General features: G+C 48.8%; 5 protein-coding genes across 5 annotated transcripts; 2 read left to right on the forward strand and 3 right to left on the reverse strand.

Annotated features, from left to right (window-relative positions):
• Window positions 1-1,486: 1,486 nt before the first annotated feature.
• Window positions 1,487-7,285, reverse strand: FSUBG_3042 (uncharacterized protein; the record flags this gene model as incomplete). Its single annotated transcript, XM_036680881.1, has 4 exons — window positions 1,487-2,565; window positions 2,650-2,783; window positions 2,830-4,020; window positions 4,182-7,285. The coding sequence occupies 4 exons, from the start codon at window positions 7,283-7,285 to the stop codon at window positions 1,487-1,489; spliced, it is 5,508 nt and encodes a 1,835-aa protein (XP_036541290.1).
• Window positions 7,286-7,995: 710 nt separating this feature from the next.
• Window positions 7,996-11,595, reverse strand: FSUBG_3043 (ATP dependent RNA helicase; the record flags this gene model as incomplete). The annotated part of the gene is made up of 1 exon (XM_036680882.1): window positions 7,996-11,595. One exon carries the CDS (start codon window positions 11,593-11,595, stop codon window positions 7,996-7,998), a length of 3,600 nt encoding a protein of 1,199 aa, XP_036541291.1.
• A 1,421-nt stretch (window positions 11,596-13,016) lies between these two features.
• FSUBG_3044 (SNA2 integral membrane) lies at window positions 13,017-13,567 on the forward strand (the record flags this gene model as incomplete). The annotated part of the gene is made up of 2 exons (XM_036680883.1): window positions 13,017-13,074; window positions 13,125-13,567. 2 exons carry the CDS (start codon window positions 13,017-13,019, stop codon window positions 13,565-13,567), a joined length of 501 nt encoding a protein of 166 aa, XP_036541292.1.
• Window positions 13,568-14,628: 1,061 nt separating this feature from the next.
• On the reverse strand, window positions 14,629-15,912 carry FSUBG_3045 (transcriptional regulator ARG82; the record flags this gene model as incomplete). Its single annotated transcript, XM_036680884.1, has 2 exons — window positions 14,629-15,688; window positions 15,845-15,912. 2 exons carry the CDS (start codon window positions 15,910-15,912, stop codon window positions 14,629-14,631), a joined length of 1,128 nt encoding a protein of 375 aa, XP_036541293.1.
• Window positions 15,913-19,290: 3,378 nt separating this feature from the next.
• FSUBG_3046 (Argonaute-binding 1) lies at window positions 19,291-20,693 on the forward strand (the record flags this gene model as incomplete). The annotated part of the gene is made up of 2 exons (XM_036680885.1): window positions 19,291-19,532; window positions 19,580-20,693. The coding sequence occupies 2 exons, from the start codon at window positions 19,291-19,293 to the stop codon at window positions 20,691-20,693; spliced, it is 1,356 nt and encodes a 451-aa protein (XP_036541294.1).
• Window positions 20,694-20,928: the final 235 nt, after the last annotated feature.

Below are 20,928 nucleotides of genomic sequence, written 5' to 3' on the forward strand. Positions count from 1 at the left end.
AATACGACAAAGTGCATTGCCGTTGTTGGTATATGTACTCCCATCTCCAGCAAAGCTTGCTTTCCATCATGTCACAGCATATATACCCCGGACCTCGACCGATTAGATACTCCCTTTGAATTTCTTTCAGCGTCAGGTCCAAGTGCTTCCATCCTTATACATCGACCAGAGAAGCTACCCGCCGTAAAAATTCAAAGCCGATATTCAGATGCCAACATCGTCCTTATTCCTTGATATTGGAGTGATATGTCGAGAGACAGAGCTATCTTTTTGTTATGATCCTTTCAAACTTGATATTGCCGACCACTTCTATGATTTTGTCCATTTATAATCACTCTTGACCACACAGCTATCCCATCGGCTCCACGATGAAGCCCCTCGCCTCGCAGACTCGTCCTTCCGTACATCGATATATCTCTTCAGCTTTCCCCGACCGAGCATAACTCAGTATCATAACTCTTAGAATATTTAAATTAATTCGAATTGACAGCTGTCCCTTTGTTCTACTTGCTTCAGTTCGGGAGATCCTTTCGATACCCAATACTCCCTCAAGATTTATCATCTGGTGAAGTTTGAATATCTCGACTTTAGAAAGGCCCTAGGTCTTCGATCCTATATCACCGTCATGACTAGAGTACCGGTAGATCAGGTATACAGTCTGTTCAAGAAATTATTACGCTATACCCCCCCGACTTTTCTCATTTGCTCTGCCTACATTCTTACCACGCCTGCCACTGTTCATGGACAAGACAAACCCCCAATCAGCACCCTAATAAGGCTAAAAACAGAACAGAGATGCGTCCTCTGGCCTTTATATCTGCAATCTATCTAAAATATCGCGAGACTTTTGCGACGTTGGTGATCCTGGTCTGGATGACGGAGCGACACAGCAGGCATCGATGTGGCCCTACAAGAGACCAAGCAAACTGCATATCCTAAACATTACAGTACTTAAAGAGACGGCTCTATTTGAAGCATCAATTGAGTAACCAATCATGCATAGACAAGACTGTTCAAGGTGCTACGCAATAGCAGTGCAACCTTAGATTTTGTGGCCCTTAGCTACTTGGGCACCCCCCTGGGAACAAGAAAACTTCGAGTCTTGAGATAAGGTGCCTAAATTGACCGGGCTATAGGCCAAATCACGAGACAAAAATTATCCAAGTCTCTTCACCGCTCAGGATAAAGGTCTTATCCTTGCTTATTGTGAGTAGCTTAAACCTTCATGGTCTGGGGACACTTCCTTACAATACACTACATTACAATTATTATCTGAACTATCCTATCAGTTCTTCTTCAACACCCAATGCATCCAGTCCTATCATACAAAGTAATCTCCGGGCCAGCAGGGAATCATACAGCAGGCCGTTGGGCTGGCCGTCCCAACCGCCAATACGAAAGACAGATGTGCTTTCCTGTGGTATCTCTAGACTCTGCGCACCGGAACCCATGGCTTCTCAACACACAGACGGGCTCGCACGCATTCCTACCACGGCTCAAATCCCAGCGTGATTTCACAAAGGTCGACAGGAAACAATACTCTTCCTCTCATACCCCTCTTCATCCTCGCCGTTCGGTGGAGCAAGTCCAACATAGACTCTGTTGGCAGCTGGGGGATCTCATCACCAGTGCCTGAAACTCTATATACCGCCCTTTGTCCGCCGGACCAGGATTTCGTAGGGATAAAAGTTTCATTATGTGCTGCTTGTGTGAGATACTTTGTCTCGTAGTGACGATCGATCAATGCCCATTGAAGGAGGCGGGGATGGAGCTTTGCGATTTCGGTCACGGATCTCGCAATGACTTCGCCTCTTCTTCCGGTTGTGAGGTATGCCAGCCTTGCGCCGTGGCGAACGAGGAGCTTGAAGCATTTCAAGGCCCCAATGCTGGCAGCAAACATCAACGGTGTTCCCTTCCCATGCCACTCGCGTTCAATGTCCAGACCCATATCAAGTAATACCTGCAGGAGCTTCGGATCGTCATCGCGGATAATGTAAAATGATGGAGTGTGTTTGTCATCCGGTTCAAAGTTCACTAAGCGAGCACGGTACTCATGTGGCATGCGCTTGATGATCGCTTTGAGCTCTATGGACGATAATTTCCTGTGAGCAAGAATCTCGCTGAGTAAGAGCGGTTCCTGATCTGCAAGGCGATGGAAGTCAAAGTTTCCATTCAGTACAAGTGACATGCCCTTAGCACTCCCATAGATCGCATTCGTGAGAGTACTTCCGGTACCTGGTCTTGCCTCATAGGGATCCGCTCCAAGCTCAATCAACTGGCGCATGATATCCACATCGACGTCAACCGTGTCGAAAGTGATGTCGAAGGATGTCATAGGGCTTGCGCCATTGCTCAATAGACAACGAGTGACTCGGAAGTCACCATAGGCAACAGAACACCCCAGTGGTGATGAGCCGTGGGCACACAAAAGATTCGGGTTGGCGCCCGCTCTCAAGAGTGTTAACACCATATCCATTTGGCCATAGAGAGCAGCCAGGTGCAGGGGTGTTACAAGTTCCGAGTCTTGCGCATTGACATCGGCTCCGTTTTTGATGAGGAGTTTGGCTACATAGTGATATGTTGTAGAACCATCAAATTGATTACTGCCCCCTCGTGAACATAGAGGTATCACATCATGTAGAACCGTACTGTGGGTTGCGTCGGTATTATCCGGAGTAACTTGCTTCCTCAAGTTCAAAGCGTAGCGTAGAACTCTCCGTTGTATGCTCTCATTTGCAGAAAACTCGAATCCGGCAGTAACCCCAATGGCCCTCATCTGCGCCCTGCTACTTGTCAGTATGACCTCTCGTTCTTCTATGTATTACTTACCAGTATCTCTGGGCATGCTCAGTTAGGTGTGTGATGAATACCTCAAGGACTATTCTCTGATGGTAAACCATATCCTGTCCACTGTTCCGGGGGTGGAAAAGGGCGTGGATCGGTGAGATTGGAAGATGAAACCATGACATCCCCGCCTTCAAATAAGCATCTAAGCACAGTTTGAAGAAGGAGCGTGCTTTATCTGCAGGGATAAACAAATCGGTGGTCATCAGCATTCGGATATTCTGGCATGCGCAAAGAAGTGCGTTGTAGCCGTCCGGCCAATGTTCCTCACATCCAGCCACGAAATCACGAAACCCCAACTCCACTAGTTCCAGCATAGGACGGATCTTGTTGGTTGTTGCCGTGTAACTGAGAAGGGTACAGCCGCCACAAGGCATTATGGCAGAAACTAAATCTTTCCTTGAGGTGTGGTCGAGAATAGACCTAAACAAGGGGTCTCGGCTGAGTTGATAGTGGTCTATCGCATCTGCTATCATGGCGCCTATTTGTCTTGGTTCAGAGATTTTCTGCTCGTGAGTTGCTTCGCCATGAGATGACTCTGGTAGCGAGTCACTGTCAGAGTCGTCGTCGTCGTCTTTTTGGGCTGGAACTGGGTTCAGTGAGATGATACCCATATCCTGGGGATTATCATAGTCCAGCAAATTATCCTTCATATATTGAATCAATTCTTGATTGCCACCAACGATTGCCAAAAACAGAGGGGTTCTTCCTGACAGGTCTCTCACACTGAACAGACGTTTTGAGTATCTCATCAATATCTTCACGCAATCCAAAGAGCCAGCCTTTGCAGCCAGGTGGGCGCACGTTCTGCCAAATCGCGGACTAGCAGCAGTGATTTTGTCAGCCAGAGGTGTGGCCTCTAAGAGAGTTGTGAGGGCATCACGATGACCACCGGCTGCCGCGAACTGCAAGGCATTGTAAGTATCGCGATCCTCCATGTGTTCGTATATGACTAGCCAAGGAAACTCTGCCGATCCGACTTTCTCGATGATCATTTCAAGGATAACCACATATCCAAGCTTGGCGGCAAGAAGATAGGCACTGATGGAATTTGGCGGTGCCAAAGAGGCATCTGCGCCTCGTTCGATCAGCAATCGCCCTAGGAGGATCTTCTTTGAGCAGATCGCTATTGTGAGCAATGACGGGGATGATGCGGGTGATTTCATTGGTGAAGTACTAAAGAGACACAGAATTAGTTAGATGACCTAAGTTTAGGATAAGTTTAGAAAAGTTAGGGAAGTGTAGGATGAGGTTAGAAAACTTAGGAGAGTGTAGGACAGCTTCACGTAAACTCAGGCAGAAGTAGGGTGAGCTTAGACCAGAATTAGGAGACTTACGCTGGAATTTCCAAGCCATCAACATCCAATCCCCGATCAATCAATCGACCGAGAATTTCCACAGCGATTGCTTCATCAGCTACTCGCACAAGCTCTGTGAATGTGTACTGCTGCTGCTTCCTAATATGATGTGGCTTCGTGCCGTGAAGCAGGGGTCGGATCATGCTCACATCAATAGGCTGATCAGCCAGGAACCTCTCGAAGACCGATCTCCCATCAAAGGGCAGAGGCGGCCTAGGCTTGTGCGCGTCGCAGCCACATTGCACGAGCAGTTCGACGACTTCTGGCATGCGGAGCTTAACGAGCGTCCACAGCAGAATTGCCGCCTCGTCCTCGTTGAAGAAGCCCATGATCCCGAGTTCGCCGTCATGCCGATTCGGGTCGTAAAGCCAGAGGGACAAGATAGTTGCGACAAAGGGCATGTGCCAACTCTCCCATCTCGGTTCCCAGGCAGAAAACTCCCCTCTCGTCGCTATGCAGCTGATGGCCCATTTTTTGCTCTCCTTCTCGTAGTCTGCCAAGGCGCCCGCTTTAACCAAGCACGATATAGCCATCATCATGAAAGAGGATAGGAAATATAGGGATGGAGGATGTTCTAGCGCACGAGTACTAATCAATGGGATGACATCCTGTGTAAACCGCAGCCAAATGCCTCGCCCCTTGGAATCTCGCGATTTGATGACTTCAGGCGTAAGAAGCTGCATATAGGCGCTACGCGTCATTTGTGGAGCGCAGGAAGGATGCGACGACGGGTTACGAGTCAAACGACCTTCCTTCAAGAGCTTAACGTTTGTGATAACTGTCTCTGCTGCCGTTGTGCCATCAGCGAATGGCCGAGAGGGCCCAGCCCTTTCAAGTACCAATGAGACCATCTCCGGTGAAGCCGACATATTAAGTGACTTGAGGAGTAATTCATCATTCATGTTAACCTGGGGAAAGAGGTGGAACAGCTGCCGTACCAGCCCCAGATTGCCCCATTCGACAGCCCATCGAGCCAGGTTCTCATTGCCCTCGGCTCGTATATACCCTTGACTTTTCTCGAGCAAAAAATAAGCTGCAAACGGTGCGGCGGACGTAGAGGTCTTGGGAGATTGCTGAAGAGCCTCGACGTGAGCAAACGCTGACTGCAGTGGCGTATGCCCTTGTTCATCAACGGCGTTCAAGTTGCGGATCTTGTAAGGATCGTTGTCCCACAGGAATTTGAGTATGTCGTCTTCGTTAGTAGCAGCAAAGTAGTGCCAAATGTTGCGGCCGCCATTATCCTTATCAAAAGTCGGTACACCGTGTTCAAGAATCAGCTTAGCCATAGGACTGACTTCGTTACAGACCATGAGTGGTGTGCGACCGCTTGAGTCTCTGGCTCTGATATCGGCCCCGGTTTCAATTAGCATTTCCAGAATCTCATTCTGCGCAGACTCAGCAGCCATGTGGAGGAGAGTCTCTTCCTTGTCGTATTTGAAGTTGGCATTGAACCTTGGGTCTTTGATCAGACGATCCACCAAGATCACATTGAAGTCCAAAACGGCAGTCCGAACGGCAGCCGCAAAGTTGTTGTCTTTCAATGTGTCCACCTTTCCGTCACCCAAGGGGCAAAGCTTGATGTTGGCATGCACCATGAGTCGAGCTACCAGCTCTTGGAGCCAATTGTGCTCCGTTGACTCTTTTTCAATGTCGGCCAAAGTCAGGTCATAGACGTATGTGAGCAAGCGCGCAAATCGAGTTCGGTGGAGCAGACCACGTTTGACTACAGGTTCTCGCTGCAAAAGGAGACAAAAAGAAGAGTCCAGCGCATCTCCTTTAGTGGTGTCGGTGGATCCTTTAGTGGCATTCGCAAATCCTTTGATGATGTTTGTGAATATTGCTTCATGTTTGGTCTTCATTGCAGTCCAAAAAGCCAAACCTGCTAGTGATACCTCTTCAGAGGCATCCTTCCAAGAATACCGAAACGAGCAATCTGCGCCGTTTTCGACAAGCAATAGGACAGTTGCTGCCTGATCGACATCAGAGTCGTTACCAACGAGAAGAGTCGGCCACGATACTGGCTCTGTGCGGGTGATAAGAACCTTGCTGCCTACGAGGGCGCAATATAGTGGCGTGCCGAGAAGGCCGGGCTGGTTAACGTTGGCGCCCATCGAAAGAAGGTCTCTGCAAAGGTTAGGCAACCCGAAGGCAGCAGCAATATGAAGTGGTAGGATAGATCCGTTGCAGAGCGCATCAGTCAGCTCGAGAAGACATCTTGGCGAGAGGGCCATGGTGCCGAATGTTCGAGGGTACGTCTCCCTGGCATACTCAAGAACCCACTGTACAAAGTTGTACGACTTTTGGATACGAAAGAGGGAGCAGACTTGGGGTCGAAGTTTTTGCCAGTAGACCTCTGCGTATTTTGGCCATCGTATAGCTGCTATTCTATATGCTGGCTCTGTGATGCGGCGTGACTGGACTAATGTGATCTCTTTGTTGTATTCTGCAGGCTCGCGATCATTTTCAGGCGAGTTCAGGATATTTAGCCAAACGGAAACATCTTCGGGTTTTGCTTCACCCTGCTCATCGTCATAGGGGGTCTGTACAGGTGACTCAATAGCGTCTGGGTCATATTCCTTCTGGACCAGAAGTTGAGGCAACGGCTCTGATTCGAGTAGAGTGAGCCGAAGTGAGATATCCTCGAGGGTGTCTGAGACTCCGAGCACAAACGCTAGTTTGGATCGGATGTCCTGGAGTGATGATCTAGCGGCCTTGATCCCATCAGAAGTGGCGAGATGGTGAAAGCCTTTTATGGCAGTGAGGAGTATCTCATACCCATCGACAATTGGCCATTCTTGTGAAGGGTCATTTTCGGATCCTGAGGCGCTAGGGGTGATACCAAGGGTGCTGTCGGCAGCATCATTGTCTACAGACAACTCAACGATGAGAGACTCAAGACTATAGAGTGTGCCTCCAAGAAGTCTTAACTCGATAGTTAGGGATTTGAGGTCATTTCTGTCAGCTTTCGCTGTGTTCTCTGCGGTTGCAGATGCAGATGCCTTCAAATGTGTACTGATACAGGCACAAGCTTCAAATGTGGAATCCTTCAATGTGCGAACGGTCTTCAACAATGGAGGCGACATTTTGATGACTCGAGCTCATGTTGTTTCTGTCTCGTTGTTGTTGTGAAAAATAGCTTCTCTGCGAAGCATAAAAAAATCGAGATTGTACCATTGAGCGTGAGATGAGGTTGAAGATGAAGATGGAGGTATTCGTCAGTGGAGGCTCAAGGCGGCCGATGAATGTCATGGGCATTGGATGTGGAGGCAATGGCCACGCCACCAATCAGCACGATTGATAGTGGAGCTTGGGCCACCCAAGATTCAGTGGCCTCACACCTCAAGCGTTAGTAAAGTGAGAAGAATATTTGTACAGGTTTAGAACAATTTAGGATAGACTGAGCATAAGTTCAGGACACAGTTAGGTAATTTAGTAAATGCTCGGCATATTCAACCAAGTTTGGTCATACTAGCTATTGGTCATAGGTCCCTGCACGACCTAGGTAGTGACGAGCGTTGGAAACATACGGAGTACGGAGTAAAGTTCAGAGAAATGGCACTTCATGAACGAAGTATTGAAGACAGGGGAGGCAAGAAAACTTCAGATCTCGAGACTGAGTGACAAGAATAGTTACCTACAAACTTAGAGGAATTTAGGATAGGTTTAGACAGCCTCTAGGTACTCTAATTCTAGCAAAATATTTAGGAGTTTGATAAAATTTAGGGAAGACTTTAGTATCTCGACCCTAAAGTGACAAATATTTAGGCAAGTTAGCATAATCTTAGGGGACTCATTAACCCCATGTGCCACCACCACCTCCTCCTCTTCCGCCCTTCCTTTGCGCACTCAACCTCCAATCATCCTCAGTAGCAAATTTATTATACAGCGGCTGGATCCTCTCCGCCTTCTTCCTCTTGCTCAGCTTATCCGTCGGCGCGACCTTGAAGAAGGTCGGCGCCGCCTCAACGAGCCACTTGGGCTCGATGCTCGTGGTGCAGTGCATGTATTCTTTACTCGTGAGGATGAGCTCGTGATAGATGACCCACTCGGCCTGCTTGCCAAAGAGCGCGGAGCTGGGGTGCAGATACACGGGTGTGCCCTCGGTAAGGGTCTTGTAGCCCTCCTGGGGATCCTTGCGAGCTGCGTTGCGGAAGAAGCCTGCGCAGAGGGCCCGGCGGACCTTTTCGGTTTCGCGGCCGCAGGACTTGATCTTGTGTTTGTAGCGGTCCATGATCTTGACGATTTGATCGCGGACGTCCTTTGCGCGACGCATGGAACGCGCTTGGATGAAGTTCTCGAAACACCAGGGTGCTGAGTAGCCGCTCTGCTTCCATGAGTTGTAGACGTTGAGGAAGGTTAGGTGGTCACCGTGGGGATCGTGGAACTTGGCCTTCTTTTGATCTGCTTGAGACTGCTTCTCTTTGGGGCGGTAAAAGACGGTGGGAATGTTAAGCATTGACACGATGCTGAGGACTTCATCCGCACATTCTAGGTCAACAGCAGCGATAAGAACTTTGGCAAGGGAAGGTTCCATAGGGAAATCAGCCATCTTTCGCCCCAGTCGAGTGAGCAGACCTTCGTCGTCGAGGGCACTGAGGGCATATAGCTCCTCCAGTGCTGTAAGCATGGTGTTGATAGGGGGCGGGTCCATGAAGTCAAAGTGAAGCAAGTCGTTGATGCCCATTGCCTTGAGCATGAGGATTGTTGTGGATAAGTTTTGTCGTTGGATTTCGGGGATACTAGTCGGCAACATTTCAGACTGGTAAGCTGCCTCGGTATATAGACGGAAACACTTTCCGGGTCCAGTTCGACCTGCTCGACCAGCTCTTTGGTTTGCCTGGGCCTGAGAAATTGGTGTAACTACTAGAGAGTCCATACCCAATTTGGGGTCGTAAGCGTTCTGCTTGACGAAGCCTGGGTCGACAACGTAGTAAATCTCGTCGATAGTAATGGAAGTCTCTGCAATATTTGTGGCGATGACAACCTTACGGCTGCCAGGGGGTGCAGGATCGAAAATTCGACTTTGCATTTCTGTCGGAAGTGAAGCGTAGACAGGAAGAATGATGAGGTCTGGCACGTTAGGCCCTAAAGCTTTCATTCTCTCATACAAGACTTCGCATGCTGTGTCAATTTCCTCTTGACCTGTCAAGAAAAGAAGAATGTCGCCCTTGGGCTCGGTAATATGGATCTGCATGACTGTGACAAGAGCGGTATCTAGGTAATCGGACTCGGGTTCCTTTGAATAGAGGATTTCGACAGGGTATGTTCGACCGGGAATGGTGAAAATAGGACATTCGTTGAAGTACGCAGAGAATTTGTCTGCGTCGAGAGTAGCTGAGGTGACAATGACTTTCATATCGGGGCGTCGCTTGAGAGCCTTCTTTAACAGGGCAAATAGCACATCCGTGGCAATGGTACGCTCGTGAGCTTCATCAAGCATGATACAGGAGTATCGAGACATGTCGGGATCCACCAGAATCTCACGCTGAAGCATACCATCTGTCATGTACTTGATCTTCGTCGAAGGACTGGTGCAGTCTTCAAATCGAATTGTATATCCGACCTCCTCACCAAGCTTGCAGCCAACTTCTTCCGCTACTCGCTTAGCGACAGACATGGCAGCAACACGGCGAGGTTGCGTGCAGCCAATGATACCATCATTGGCAAACCCAGCTTCAGCGAGATACTGCGTTAATTGAGTCGTCTTTCCTGATCCTGTTTCTCCGACTACGATCAAGATCTGGTTTTCGTGAACAGCCTTGATCAGTTGCTCTCGGAATGCATACACAGGAAGCGACTCTCGTTGCTCCTTGATGCTAAGGTTCGTGCGCTTGCCCAGAGACTGTCCCTTTGGAATGACTGCCTTTTTCCATTCGGGCACGTCTTCAGAAGGCTGATTCTTCCTGGCGTTCCTCAAATCGCTAGCGAACTTCCTCTTATCGGGATCAGCCATAGGGTCTTGCCATTGAGAGGATAGGTTCTCTTTGGGCTCGTCCTTGGCAGCCGCATCGGCTTCTTGTTGCTTGAGCTCCTTGCGTTCTTTCGCCAAGTTGGTACCAGACATAGCTGCTCGATTCATAGAGCCTTCTGGGGCCTTGACAACGCGAATAGGCGATAATTCTAGGGACTGCTTGGTCTGTCCGGCCAAAAACGGCGGTTCCTCCTCGCGAACCTCGATATCGACATCCTCCTCAAGCTCAAGCTCACCATCTCCGCGGAGAGTCGCGTTGTAGTCTTCTTCCAGGTCGGGGTAATCCGAGGCCTTGGCCACTCCTGATGCGATCAATTGTCTGATCTCCCACCTTTCAGGAGAAGTCATTCTCTTCTTCTGTCGTCGTGGAGGTCCCAAGTTATCTCGAGGCATGCCGGTTGGTTCCGCAAACCCGTCTCTTAGACCCCCTCCCAGCGCTTCCATGTTGGCACCAGTCGTCATTCGAGCTTGTGGTTCTAGGTCCTCCCCAGTCGACTGATCGACATCCTTCATTGATAAGCCCACACGGTCGCGGCCATTCTGGTCCTTATCGAGACTTGTCACCTTGACCCAGACTTTTTGTCCATGCGACACCAGATCCGACGGGTGGTTGACGCGCTGTCCAGCAGACATTCGGGATACGTGTACGAGGCCATCAACTCTGCCTTTTACATTGTGCAGGTTGATAAAGGCGCCGAAGTCTTTCAATCCTGTAACATGTCCCTCGTAGACCTTGTGCAGCTGCGGTGAATCGTCGACGTCAGGAGCTGGAGCATTGCGAAACCGGTCATCGTTATCGTCGTCGTGTCGCCGGCGCCCTCGTCGATCTTTGCGCGAATCGCGGTACCCGTCACGCCAATCTTCGTCGCCTCGCTCATGCGACCGCGAGCGTGACCGCGATCGATATTTATCTCGTTTTCGTCGTTCTCCGGAGCGCGACCTTTTTCTCCTCCTCCTTGACTCTTTGTAATCGCCTTCGCGGGGGCTTCGACTTCGTTTTCTAGCGGACTTCTCCTTTTTCGCCTTCCCTTCTAGACCCTCTAGTAGTGCTAATGTGTCGTCGAATGCGCCCGAACCATCGTCACGCGCAGGCTGGTTATCTGGCAGCGCGAGCCCACTGAAGACCTTCTCCTTCTCTTTTAGGGTTCTTGAATGGTGCTCTTCGTGATTGGCCTTGACTTTTCCTTTGAACTGCGGATGCAGAGCAAGCACTAAACGGTCGATACTTTCTATGAGACTGAGAGGAATCGACGGGAGGGCCTTTGCTAGATCGTCGCGAAAGTCCTCAAAGTTGCTGCATTTGGTCCGTTTATCGATGAGGAATTCAGCTACAGTTTTATCCTCTAGATTCATGTGGTTCTTCAACTCTGAAGATACCTTCGAAACGAGGGATAGCAACTCGAGATTCGATAAGTCATCCATACTGATTGGGTTGTGTTGCTGTGTTGAAGTGTCCGAGGTCGTACTCGTAGGGATAGAAAATAAAAAAACCGATGAGTCAGCAAGCAACTCACTGTCGACCTCAGTCACCTACGAGAATAGGTAAATTTATGATAACCTTATGCAATCTAAGTATGAACTTAGGGGAGCTTTTGATTACTTTATTTACCTTCAGTACTGTGGATAAAAGTCTTAAGCGCGCGATCCACGACCTGTTGCAGATGTCCGGGGTATTTATATGAATCCCAATATGAGTTTTGGTAAAAGCCTAAGATACTACTGAAGCTTTCTGCTGCCTCGCGATGAAAATCCAAAAGGCTGATATTTAACAGACTGTTATGCTTAAGACTATTCTTACTTTGGGATAAATTACTTAATTTTTATATCAACTTTGAATAACTTAACTAAATTACTCTTCTCTTTGGATTACTTTTACAATCTAAAAAATAAAAGCAACAAAAGCTAAAAAGTAGGGATAATGGTGGGTTTGAACCACCTGAGTTGGACGAACAGGGAATCGAACCCTGGACCACTCCCAGATTCTTCAGAAAGCTGAATTATGCTAAGGGAGTATTATACCACTAAACCATTCGCCCGATGAATGTATGACTTTGTGTGAGGGAGCGGAGCAGAAGCTGCTCCATGAGGGCATCCAGTTGTTCGGAAGTGTTCGTAGTGAAGCAGGGTGTTGAAACCAGTGTGTGATATTAGCTGTGCGAGCTACTTGACTTGATAGTTGATAGTTGATAGCTGGTAGTGAGTAGTTGGGTAAACTTACAGTTTAGCTTTGCATAAGCGATTCGTTGTCTGCGTCAGATGTTTTGTGCTTCTGCCTGAAATCCATTCATTTCTTGTCGAGAGTGTAAGTGGAATGACGTATGCGAAACCATCATATCGAAGTATATTGTTAGAAGACGCTGCACTTTTTGTTTCGATACTTTCTCAGAGGCACCCTTAGGCAATAGATTATGGCAATCCACTAATAGAAATGAAACTTCAATTTGGTACCTTCATCGCTGCAGCTCGTGGGAAGTCGTGTTGAGGCGACTTTGGCTGCCTCCAGGACTTTAAACTCAGTGATGACCCGATTCTGTGCCTGTCGGCGGGGTTCCAGTGACTGACGTCTCAGCTACAGCCAATCACGCACTCCCTTCTTCCCTGTACAGTCCCTCTTACGCAAGCCCCTCCCCCAGGGACGCCACCCTCCAGGTGACCCAGCCTCTGTCTCGCATGTCGTAGCGCAGAACCTCGCAAGAACCCTTCGTCATCGTCAATCAGGTCACACGGTCTCTCTTCTTCCTCGCACCAAACAAGCATACAAACAACCATCAATTCTTCAACTCAACCGCTTTCTCTTTGTTATCTTTCAATCAAGAGTTTCGAACGCTCTCTACTACACTAAAATGTGTTCCGCCGACTTCTTCCTCGCTTTCCTCGCCATTCTCTTCCCCCCACTGCCCGGTAAGTCCACCAGTTTTCCCTGTCGCGCATCATCGCTAACATCGATTTAGTCTGGGTAAAGTGCGGTCTCTGCAGCGCCGATTCTCTCATCAACATCCTCCTCTGCTGTCTCGGCTACATCCCCGGCCTTATCCACGCATGGTACATCATTGCCAAATATCCTGAGCCGCCCTACGAGTACGAGTCCTTGCCACAGGATCGTGAGGGTAACCGCGTTACCTACGTCTACGTCCAGTGCCCGCCAGGCCCTCATCAGCATGGCCACCCTCAGAACCAGCAGCCCAAGCCTCAGCCTCAACCTCATCATGGTAGCGCTAGCAACAACAATAACAGCATGAACTATGGCACTCAGAATGCTGGTGGTTCTTCTCGTCCTGCGCCTCAGCAGCATGGCGTGACAAATAACGGCGAGGGCAGTTCTGAAAGCCAGGGCGTGCCACCTTCCTACGCCGACGTCGTCGCTGGAGACCACAAGATTCAGTCCAAGGACTAAACACTCGCCACATGTCTCTTTTACACGATGCGGAAATAAGACACCGAGATGGCTTCGTCCGTCTCTTGGAAATTCCAGCGACTTTTTACAATGTTGCGCAGCCGTCCACCACAACAAGCGGGTCCTAAAGGACTTGGGTGAGATGGCCGAGTTGGTTATGGCGCCAGGTTAAGGTTAACCTTAACACCAATTTCCTGGTGGAGCAATCCTCCTGGGTTCGAGTCCCAGTCTCATCAACGAGTTTCATTTTTTACACATTCTCGCGATGTTCTTTTTGCTCAAGGTCTTGACAAAGGACTATCGTTCTGATTCATGGGTGCTACCAGGAGGAACTCGGCTTTATACAGGTGCCTGCGTATTCTCTACTTCACAATAATTATATTAGGAGTTTTTGACCTTGGGACTCGGTTGGATTCGCGCGTTTCTAAGTATAATGATTAAGTATGGGTATCGGACGCATTTCAGCTTGTTTGTGGTAATTAGACTTACTTTCGTAGGCTTGAAGGCTTGTTTCAAGGCTTTTCTACCAGGTCTATGAAGTATTCTGGACACAGGTAGTTTATAAAGGCCTGTTAAAACATTATTCATTCTATAAAAATACCGTATACGTGAACAATTCTACCTATTGCTTCTCCATTAGTTGCATCACATGTATAAGTAGAAAGGGTAAAGGTTCTTTATGCTTATAACCTCGTATAATAGCCTGATCCTGTATGTATACTCCATATAATCGTACAACTAAATACAGATCCTTCAACGCCAAAACCAAGATCAGACATCTAACAGGATGTCAGGTTGATAGCACCACCCCATGAGAACAAAGCAAAAGTAAAAGTTCAATTGTCATCACCATGGACGCCATGCACCGAGCCGCAGCGCAGCGCAGCTGTTTTTTACGTTTGATCATCTGATCATTTGATCCCCTTTCGATCCTTTAGCACATGGGTATCGAGCTCCATTTCCGTCTAAGCAAAATGCTTTCTTTATATCCGTCCCCATTTTAAGCCGTTGGTTTTTGTCATGATCATAAAGGGTGCCCTTTTTCATTTCCGTGAACATATTTACGCCATCTCCTCGAAAATGCGCAAGAGACTCCTTACGCCCGTCAAGGCGTTTTCGTCGGGTCCTTGACCGGGGGTCCATTCGGCGTGGGCAAAGTCAATGAGTTTTAGGGAGTATATTTGTGGTAGGGAGGCCTCGAGGTCCGAGTCTTCGTCTAGCTCGTCTTCGTCGTCCAGAGCGATGCCGCTATCAACCCTCTTGGTAGTTCGAGCTGCTTGGCCAATGCCTGCCTCTGCGTCGATAAGTGCGTTGTTCTCTTCAATGGCGCTTCGGAGGGCTTCACCATCACCCTCGAAGATGAATAGTAATGAAGATGAGTACATTCGGCTTTCATGTCGTGAGAGGATCTCTTCAACTCTTTGGAGGTCTCGGATGAAGGCTGCGCAAACGGCCTTGCCGAGATCTTCGTCGATGCTAGCGCTTTTGTTGAAGATGAATTTTCGGAACTGCTCCACGACGTTTTCTTGGGTGACTGTTGTTCGGCCATAGTCCTTATCGTAGATCTTGTAGTTTTCCTCGTCCAGTTCCGAGGCATCCTCTGATCCGCGGTAGACCCGCATTCCTGCTATCCGGAATCCCAAGCTACCGTGTGTCGTCTCGGCTGAGATCTTGTCGAAGCGCTGCTTTTTTTGTTGAGGGGCATCATCGGCCCAGAGTCTTACTCCCAACTTGACATCGAGGATGTTGGGGCTCTTGAAGCCAAAAGTGGCATTGTCCAGCACAACCGCCTTATCGGTCTTGATCTTGTTATCCTTGGCTGGGACCCAAGCACCGCCCTCTTTTTGTTGTGTCGCTGTAACGTGAGCAACCTGTTCGGTTACCGAAGCGACAATCTCTTCCTTTGACGTCTTGAGATCTCCGGCGTGGGATATAACACCAGCAACAGCCTCGTCTATTGTCTTCTCAGTAGGGTCGGTGAGGAGGAGGGATCCCATGAACAATGGCATTATATCGGCGAACTCGGGATGTCTTCGATTGGCAGACTGGTAGAAATCGATCTCGGACTGTGTGCAAGGCTTGATGAATAGTTCGCCATCGGGGGTACAAAGCGTGCCGGCACTTGAGTCATCGAAATTAGTATGATGCAGACGAAGCGCGGGGTGGCATTGTGACGCAAATAAATGCCAAGCCAGAGCAACAGAGGCGCTCTCAAGGGAGAGTAAATTACTCGGATGAGGAGCGCATATGCAATGCGAAAAGGATCAAGAGACTTACTGGCCGGCGACAGCGTAGTTGTAATCGCGAAGCTCTTTGCGATCAGGCATTTGTTTTGATCCCATCATAGTTGGTGGGATTGTGAGTGTGGCGGTGGGCTCGCGCCGGTCTTTGGGTGTAACAGCCGTAAAAGGGAGCACGCGCTGCTTGCTTGATGAAAAGAGAGGGAAAAGGGCAATCAATGTTGTGAGTAAAGAAGCGATCAAGGTCCGGAAGCGACTGGCGAAGGAATGTTATAGAAATGTCGAGGGGCGAGGGCGGTGAAGAAGCCTGTGGAGAGATGCGCAGTTGTTGAAAGGAATTGGACTGGACTTTGATTGAAGCTGAAGGCTGGAGCAGGCGATGGATTCGAGGCCGTGGCTCAGTTCGCAGGGTTGAGCGAGTAGCGTAGCGTGGTCGTAGTGGTCGAGTCCAGAGGGGTCAGCTCAGCGCAAGGCGAAGCGTTTATAGGGACCAGGGCGTCCGTCAAGTAGGTTTGAATTGAGTGGAGCGCCAAGTGAGGCAAGTTTTGAGGAGAAAAAAAGATAGAAAATTGGCCACTAGTTATAGATAAGGCACGATATATAAATAGGGAATGGAGGAGATTCTTGATTTCAGGGTCAAGCACGATGAGGTCTTCCAAGAAATTCAGGGGCGCAGAAAGCGAGAATTCAGGGAGGGAGACAGAGAGAGAAGAAATAGAACTGATCAGCACAGGATCAACCCCCAGTCTTGTCTGTCTTGGTCAAGGTGCGACACGTCAAGACACAAGGAGACGAGTTTGTTCAGAGGGGACGGTTCCGCTTCGTCCGCGGATACAAGGGCGCTTGTACTGTGCTATACTTGTTAACTTGCTAGGTCTGGGTTGCAGTACAATAAAATAAAATAAAATAAAATGGAGAGTTCCAAGTGGCGATGTTGTATGTAATTTTGTAGGTACCTTAGTCTCCAAGCCTTCTTTGGTCAGCGTTTGTGGCGGATGTAACGGACCAGTGGGAGATTGGAGGATGATGTGAGGCCAACGATGATATCTCTCTGACAAGAACCAGTCAGACGAGGTCTTGAGAAGAATTGTGATGTACGAGGTTGATGGTAAATCGTCATGAGGAGTATTTCACGGGCTGTTTATACAGTATTTCTAGTAACCGTGAATCACAGAGCGGAACGAACTAACGTACGTTAGTGACTAGGCAACTCAACGACAACCTCATTGAACAACCAGCTTACTCAAAGTCCTAGGCATTACACAGCCAGCCCGTGAATCGCAAAACATTTCCCCTCAAAGCGATAGCGAGACGAGCCCCGAATAACGAAGGCGATCCGTCGACAAAGCCCCTCATCTCAGCGGCAATACCAGCGAGTCAACGACCAAACAACAGCGAGAAGTCAGCCCTGTCAAGCGCTCTGCCTCGCTGAGCCACAGCCAACGAGAACAGGGGTCCAATTCCATTGGCGCTGGGCATACTCATAATGTCTGGCTTTTGTATTTTGGCATCTTTTCGGTCATTTCCAAGAATTGACATGTCTCACTGTCCAACGTTTTGCTGGTTACACGTCGCAACGACCTACCTTAGGTCTATATCATCAGACTCAGCCGGGGTGTTTACGATATGCAAGGAACACAGGGTTTCTGGATCACGGATTTGTTCATGTGCTGCGTGTGTGTGTTTGCTTTGCTGGCGTTTTCGTTTGGGGGACATGAGCGGCGATCTTGCTTAAAACCTGCGATCTGACTTAAACGAGGGTTTGCTAAGAACGACACGAGATTCGTCATTTCTTGGGTACAGACAATGCTATTGATTCGTAGAATTTGACGAGCCTGAGGCCGAGACAAACGCGGAACGGAAGAGGAAACATGCCTGTAGCCTACTAAGGTAACATCCTTGCATGTACAGTATCATGCATGCACGTAGATGAAGCCTCAGCGACTCAACTGATACTCAAGTTGCGTTACTATCTCAACCCCATACACACACTACACTCATTATGCAGTCCGAGCTCAATCGGACTCTTAACACATCGGCTGAAACACCAAAAACAACATTACTACACAAACATTCAAGTCGTACAACCCCAAAACACCACACATAGTCTGACTATCACACCCTATCAGCTACGGAGACACCCATTCAGCTTAGCCAAAACCCGCCTGGTGACCTCTATCAACTGACCCCCAGAGCCAATGATCACCCCCACGAATCAGATCAAGATGCCGGTGCCTTTTTCCTTTAAATGCCTCTCTTGTGTTGTCGACACCCTTTTCTTGACCGGGATGGGCCGGCCCGTATTTACCGGCGTCGTTTTGGTTGGTGCTCGCACTAGGATATCGTGAAAGCCTTGCTTTCAGCCCAGCTGTGATAGGCATTTTATCCTGAGAGATTTTCTAGGGATGGATTGTGGGCTTGATACTAGTCTGATCGATACTACATGCAAAGGATGCACACTAAGCTGTTGAGGTAAATTCATGCGTCAAAGCTAGGCGAAAAATACCAAGTATAGTCCTGTCGCAAACACATGGGTTGGGTATTACATGACTGTGCTCGGCCTCTCTCATACATTAGTAGTAGGTCTTGTAGAGTCAGTTAACACAAGACTACACACTCAAAGCAGTCTCAGCCTCCGAGACAAAAGCTAATTAACGGTAGATCAATTTGTCCTGGAGTGACATTGTCAACTCGATATCTTGTTGACACTCATTAATCTTTGAAACCTATTGGCAACCTTCGTTACCTGTGTGCAAGAATTATATCTATCCTCTGGAGAGGAGCAGCAGCATTTGATCTTGACAATATACTGTCTGAGATTGTGTTTTTATAAACACTAACTCATATATCATGAGAAAGACCTGATACATATCTTAAATGTTTAAGGACTTCGTCGGCCAGAGGCCAGCATTCTGCACACCAGTAGAGCCTGGAACTTTGAAGTTTCGGCGATTAGTTGATTATAAACTGAAAGCTGTAAATTTATCTTCTTTTGGAAACATTTGGCATAGTATCCGTACATGTAGTTCATATCACTGCGTTTGGAGGCAAGTATGAGCTTTAAGGGAACTTGCAGCTCTGAAGCAGCTTGCCGACTCCTACACTACACATTTGCCCATGTTTGAACCAAACAGCGGCAAACAACTCACAATTAGATTGTTCCTTTTCAGTTGGAGGTCCTCGTTTTGTTCTCATGTGCACTCTGTGTTATAATTGTCCTTTTTCTGTCTCTAAATTTCTCCATTCCGGGAGAAACGACGTTGGAAGATCCTGATGCCTGCATAAGTTCTCCTCTATCAAGGTAGCCAAGAATTGACACTGCTAGCCAGCTGCTAAAAATCGATTCGTCCCATCTTTAGGTAGGGATAGCTGGCTGCAATCGTCGCGTGTTCGTCCGGCCTATGAATCAGAGGGTTACTGGGTACATAAAGCCTCCGAATTCCTCATCTCCAAATCTTCTTCTATTCTTCATCAACAACCATCATGGCCGAAGACTCCAAGCCTCAGATCGAGGAGGAGCCTTTGGCTCTGCCAGAGTCCCTCCAGGGCATCGCCAAGAAGAGCCGAAAGAGAAAAGGCAAGGGCCTTATCAACCGTGGTCCTACAGCGCTTCCAAAGAACCGTGGAAGTGGTTTCGAGGAGTACTTCGCCGACCCGCCTCTCACCCCTGTCGAGGCCACAGAGGAGAAGAATGAGATCTACTCTCCAGACCTGCCTTTTGCTGAGTATGGCCGCTGCCTCTCTTAACAAGTGCCAGTGCTGATATCTACAGGCGCATGCAATCTTGCATCCAGCGTTTCCGCTCCCGACGTCGTCTCCAGGGCGACCGCGGCCTCTACTTCAACGAGTATCTCTTCCTCGGCGGCGTCGACACCTCGCCCAACACCTTCGGCGGCCTCGGCCAGCAAGAGCTGAAGGAACTGACTCCCGCCCAGCGCCGAGAGGCTACTGCCACAGATATTATCTGGGCCAACTCTCAAGGTGGCGAGAAGTTCTACGATGGCGATGACGAGAAGTGGAAAGTCGATTTCGCTGCTGTCGTCGCGGGCTTCTTCTCTGTCAGCCTCGTCCACCTGACCTCCTTTGAGCCCAAGAGAATGGAGGAGGGCATCGACACGATTAAGAACTTTCTTCGATACGTCCTCCAGCACGATGTCTGCCCTGAGTATGAGGACAGTGTCAATGAGGCTCTTGAGCTGTGCAAGACTGCGAGCGTTGAGTGGCCCATGATCCGACAGCTCATGGCTGATCTCCCGGGGTACTTCACCCTCGCCTGCTCAGAGATTTTCTATCAGGAAGCAACCGAAGAGTATTGGTCATTCCAGACTTTCAAACGACCCAAGGGCTTCGATCCCAAGGCTGTATTCTTCGCGGCCTTTGCTCTCATGGATGAGCCTGAACTCTTCGAAAAGCTGTCTCTCAAGGAGCCCATCATCTGGAGCGAATACACCTGCACTCTGGAGCTGGTCGAAGTCATCCGGCCCGAAGAGGACATCGTCAAGCGATTCAACTCACTCGTCATCGGCGACAAGGCAGCGAACCATGTCCCAGTTGGAAAAGCTGTCTTCAAACAGGGCTACATTCAGGATGATTGGGAGAACCCATGGTCTGGGGAGTGGCCTGTCAAAGAGGATACCATCACCCTCTTTTTTGACGATGCCCTCCTCGCAAACATGATGCCGGGATTGAGAACTGTTGCGACCATTTGTGAGTTGGATGCAGGATTGCGATTTCTCAAATCTATTGAGATGATTGTCCCATCGTTCTTCATTTTCCTCCCGCAGGAGTTGATGCGCCACTACAAGGAGCCCAGAGTTGATGATCGCGCGGCTCCGTCGACCCGGGATGCACAGAAGGGAAAGGATCTCGAGGAGGATGAATACTGAAGAGGAGATTGAAAGTTGGCCAAATGGTTTAAAAGTTGAAATGATAGCTACAGGGTAGGTTGAAAGGTAGCTCATCTTACGAAATTAGTTGACAGAAATCTTCTGCACTTGATATTGCTTGCAAGAAAACTTCTGACGTTTAAGTTGAGGTGCTGAAAATTCTTAGTCTAAGATCCTCTGAATCTATACTAAATTATGTGTTAAGTTTCCCTAAGTTTACCTAAGACTTTTTGTC

Source organism: Fusarium subglutinans (genome assembly GCF_013396075.1).
Source record: "Fusarium subglutinans strain NRRL 66333 chromosome Unknown NRRL66333_c0000027, whole genome shotgun sequence".
In the NCBI taxonomy this organism is placed as follows: Eukaryota; Fungi; Ascomycota; class Sordariomycetes; order Hypocreales; family Nectriaceae; genus Fusarium; species Fusarium subglutinans.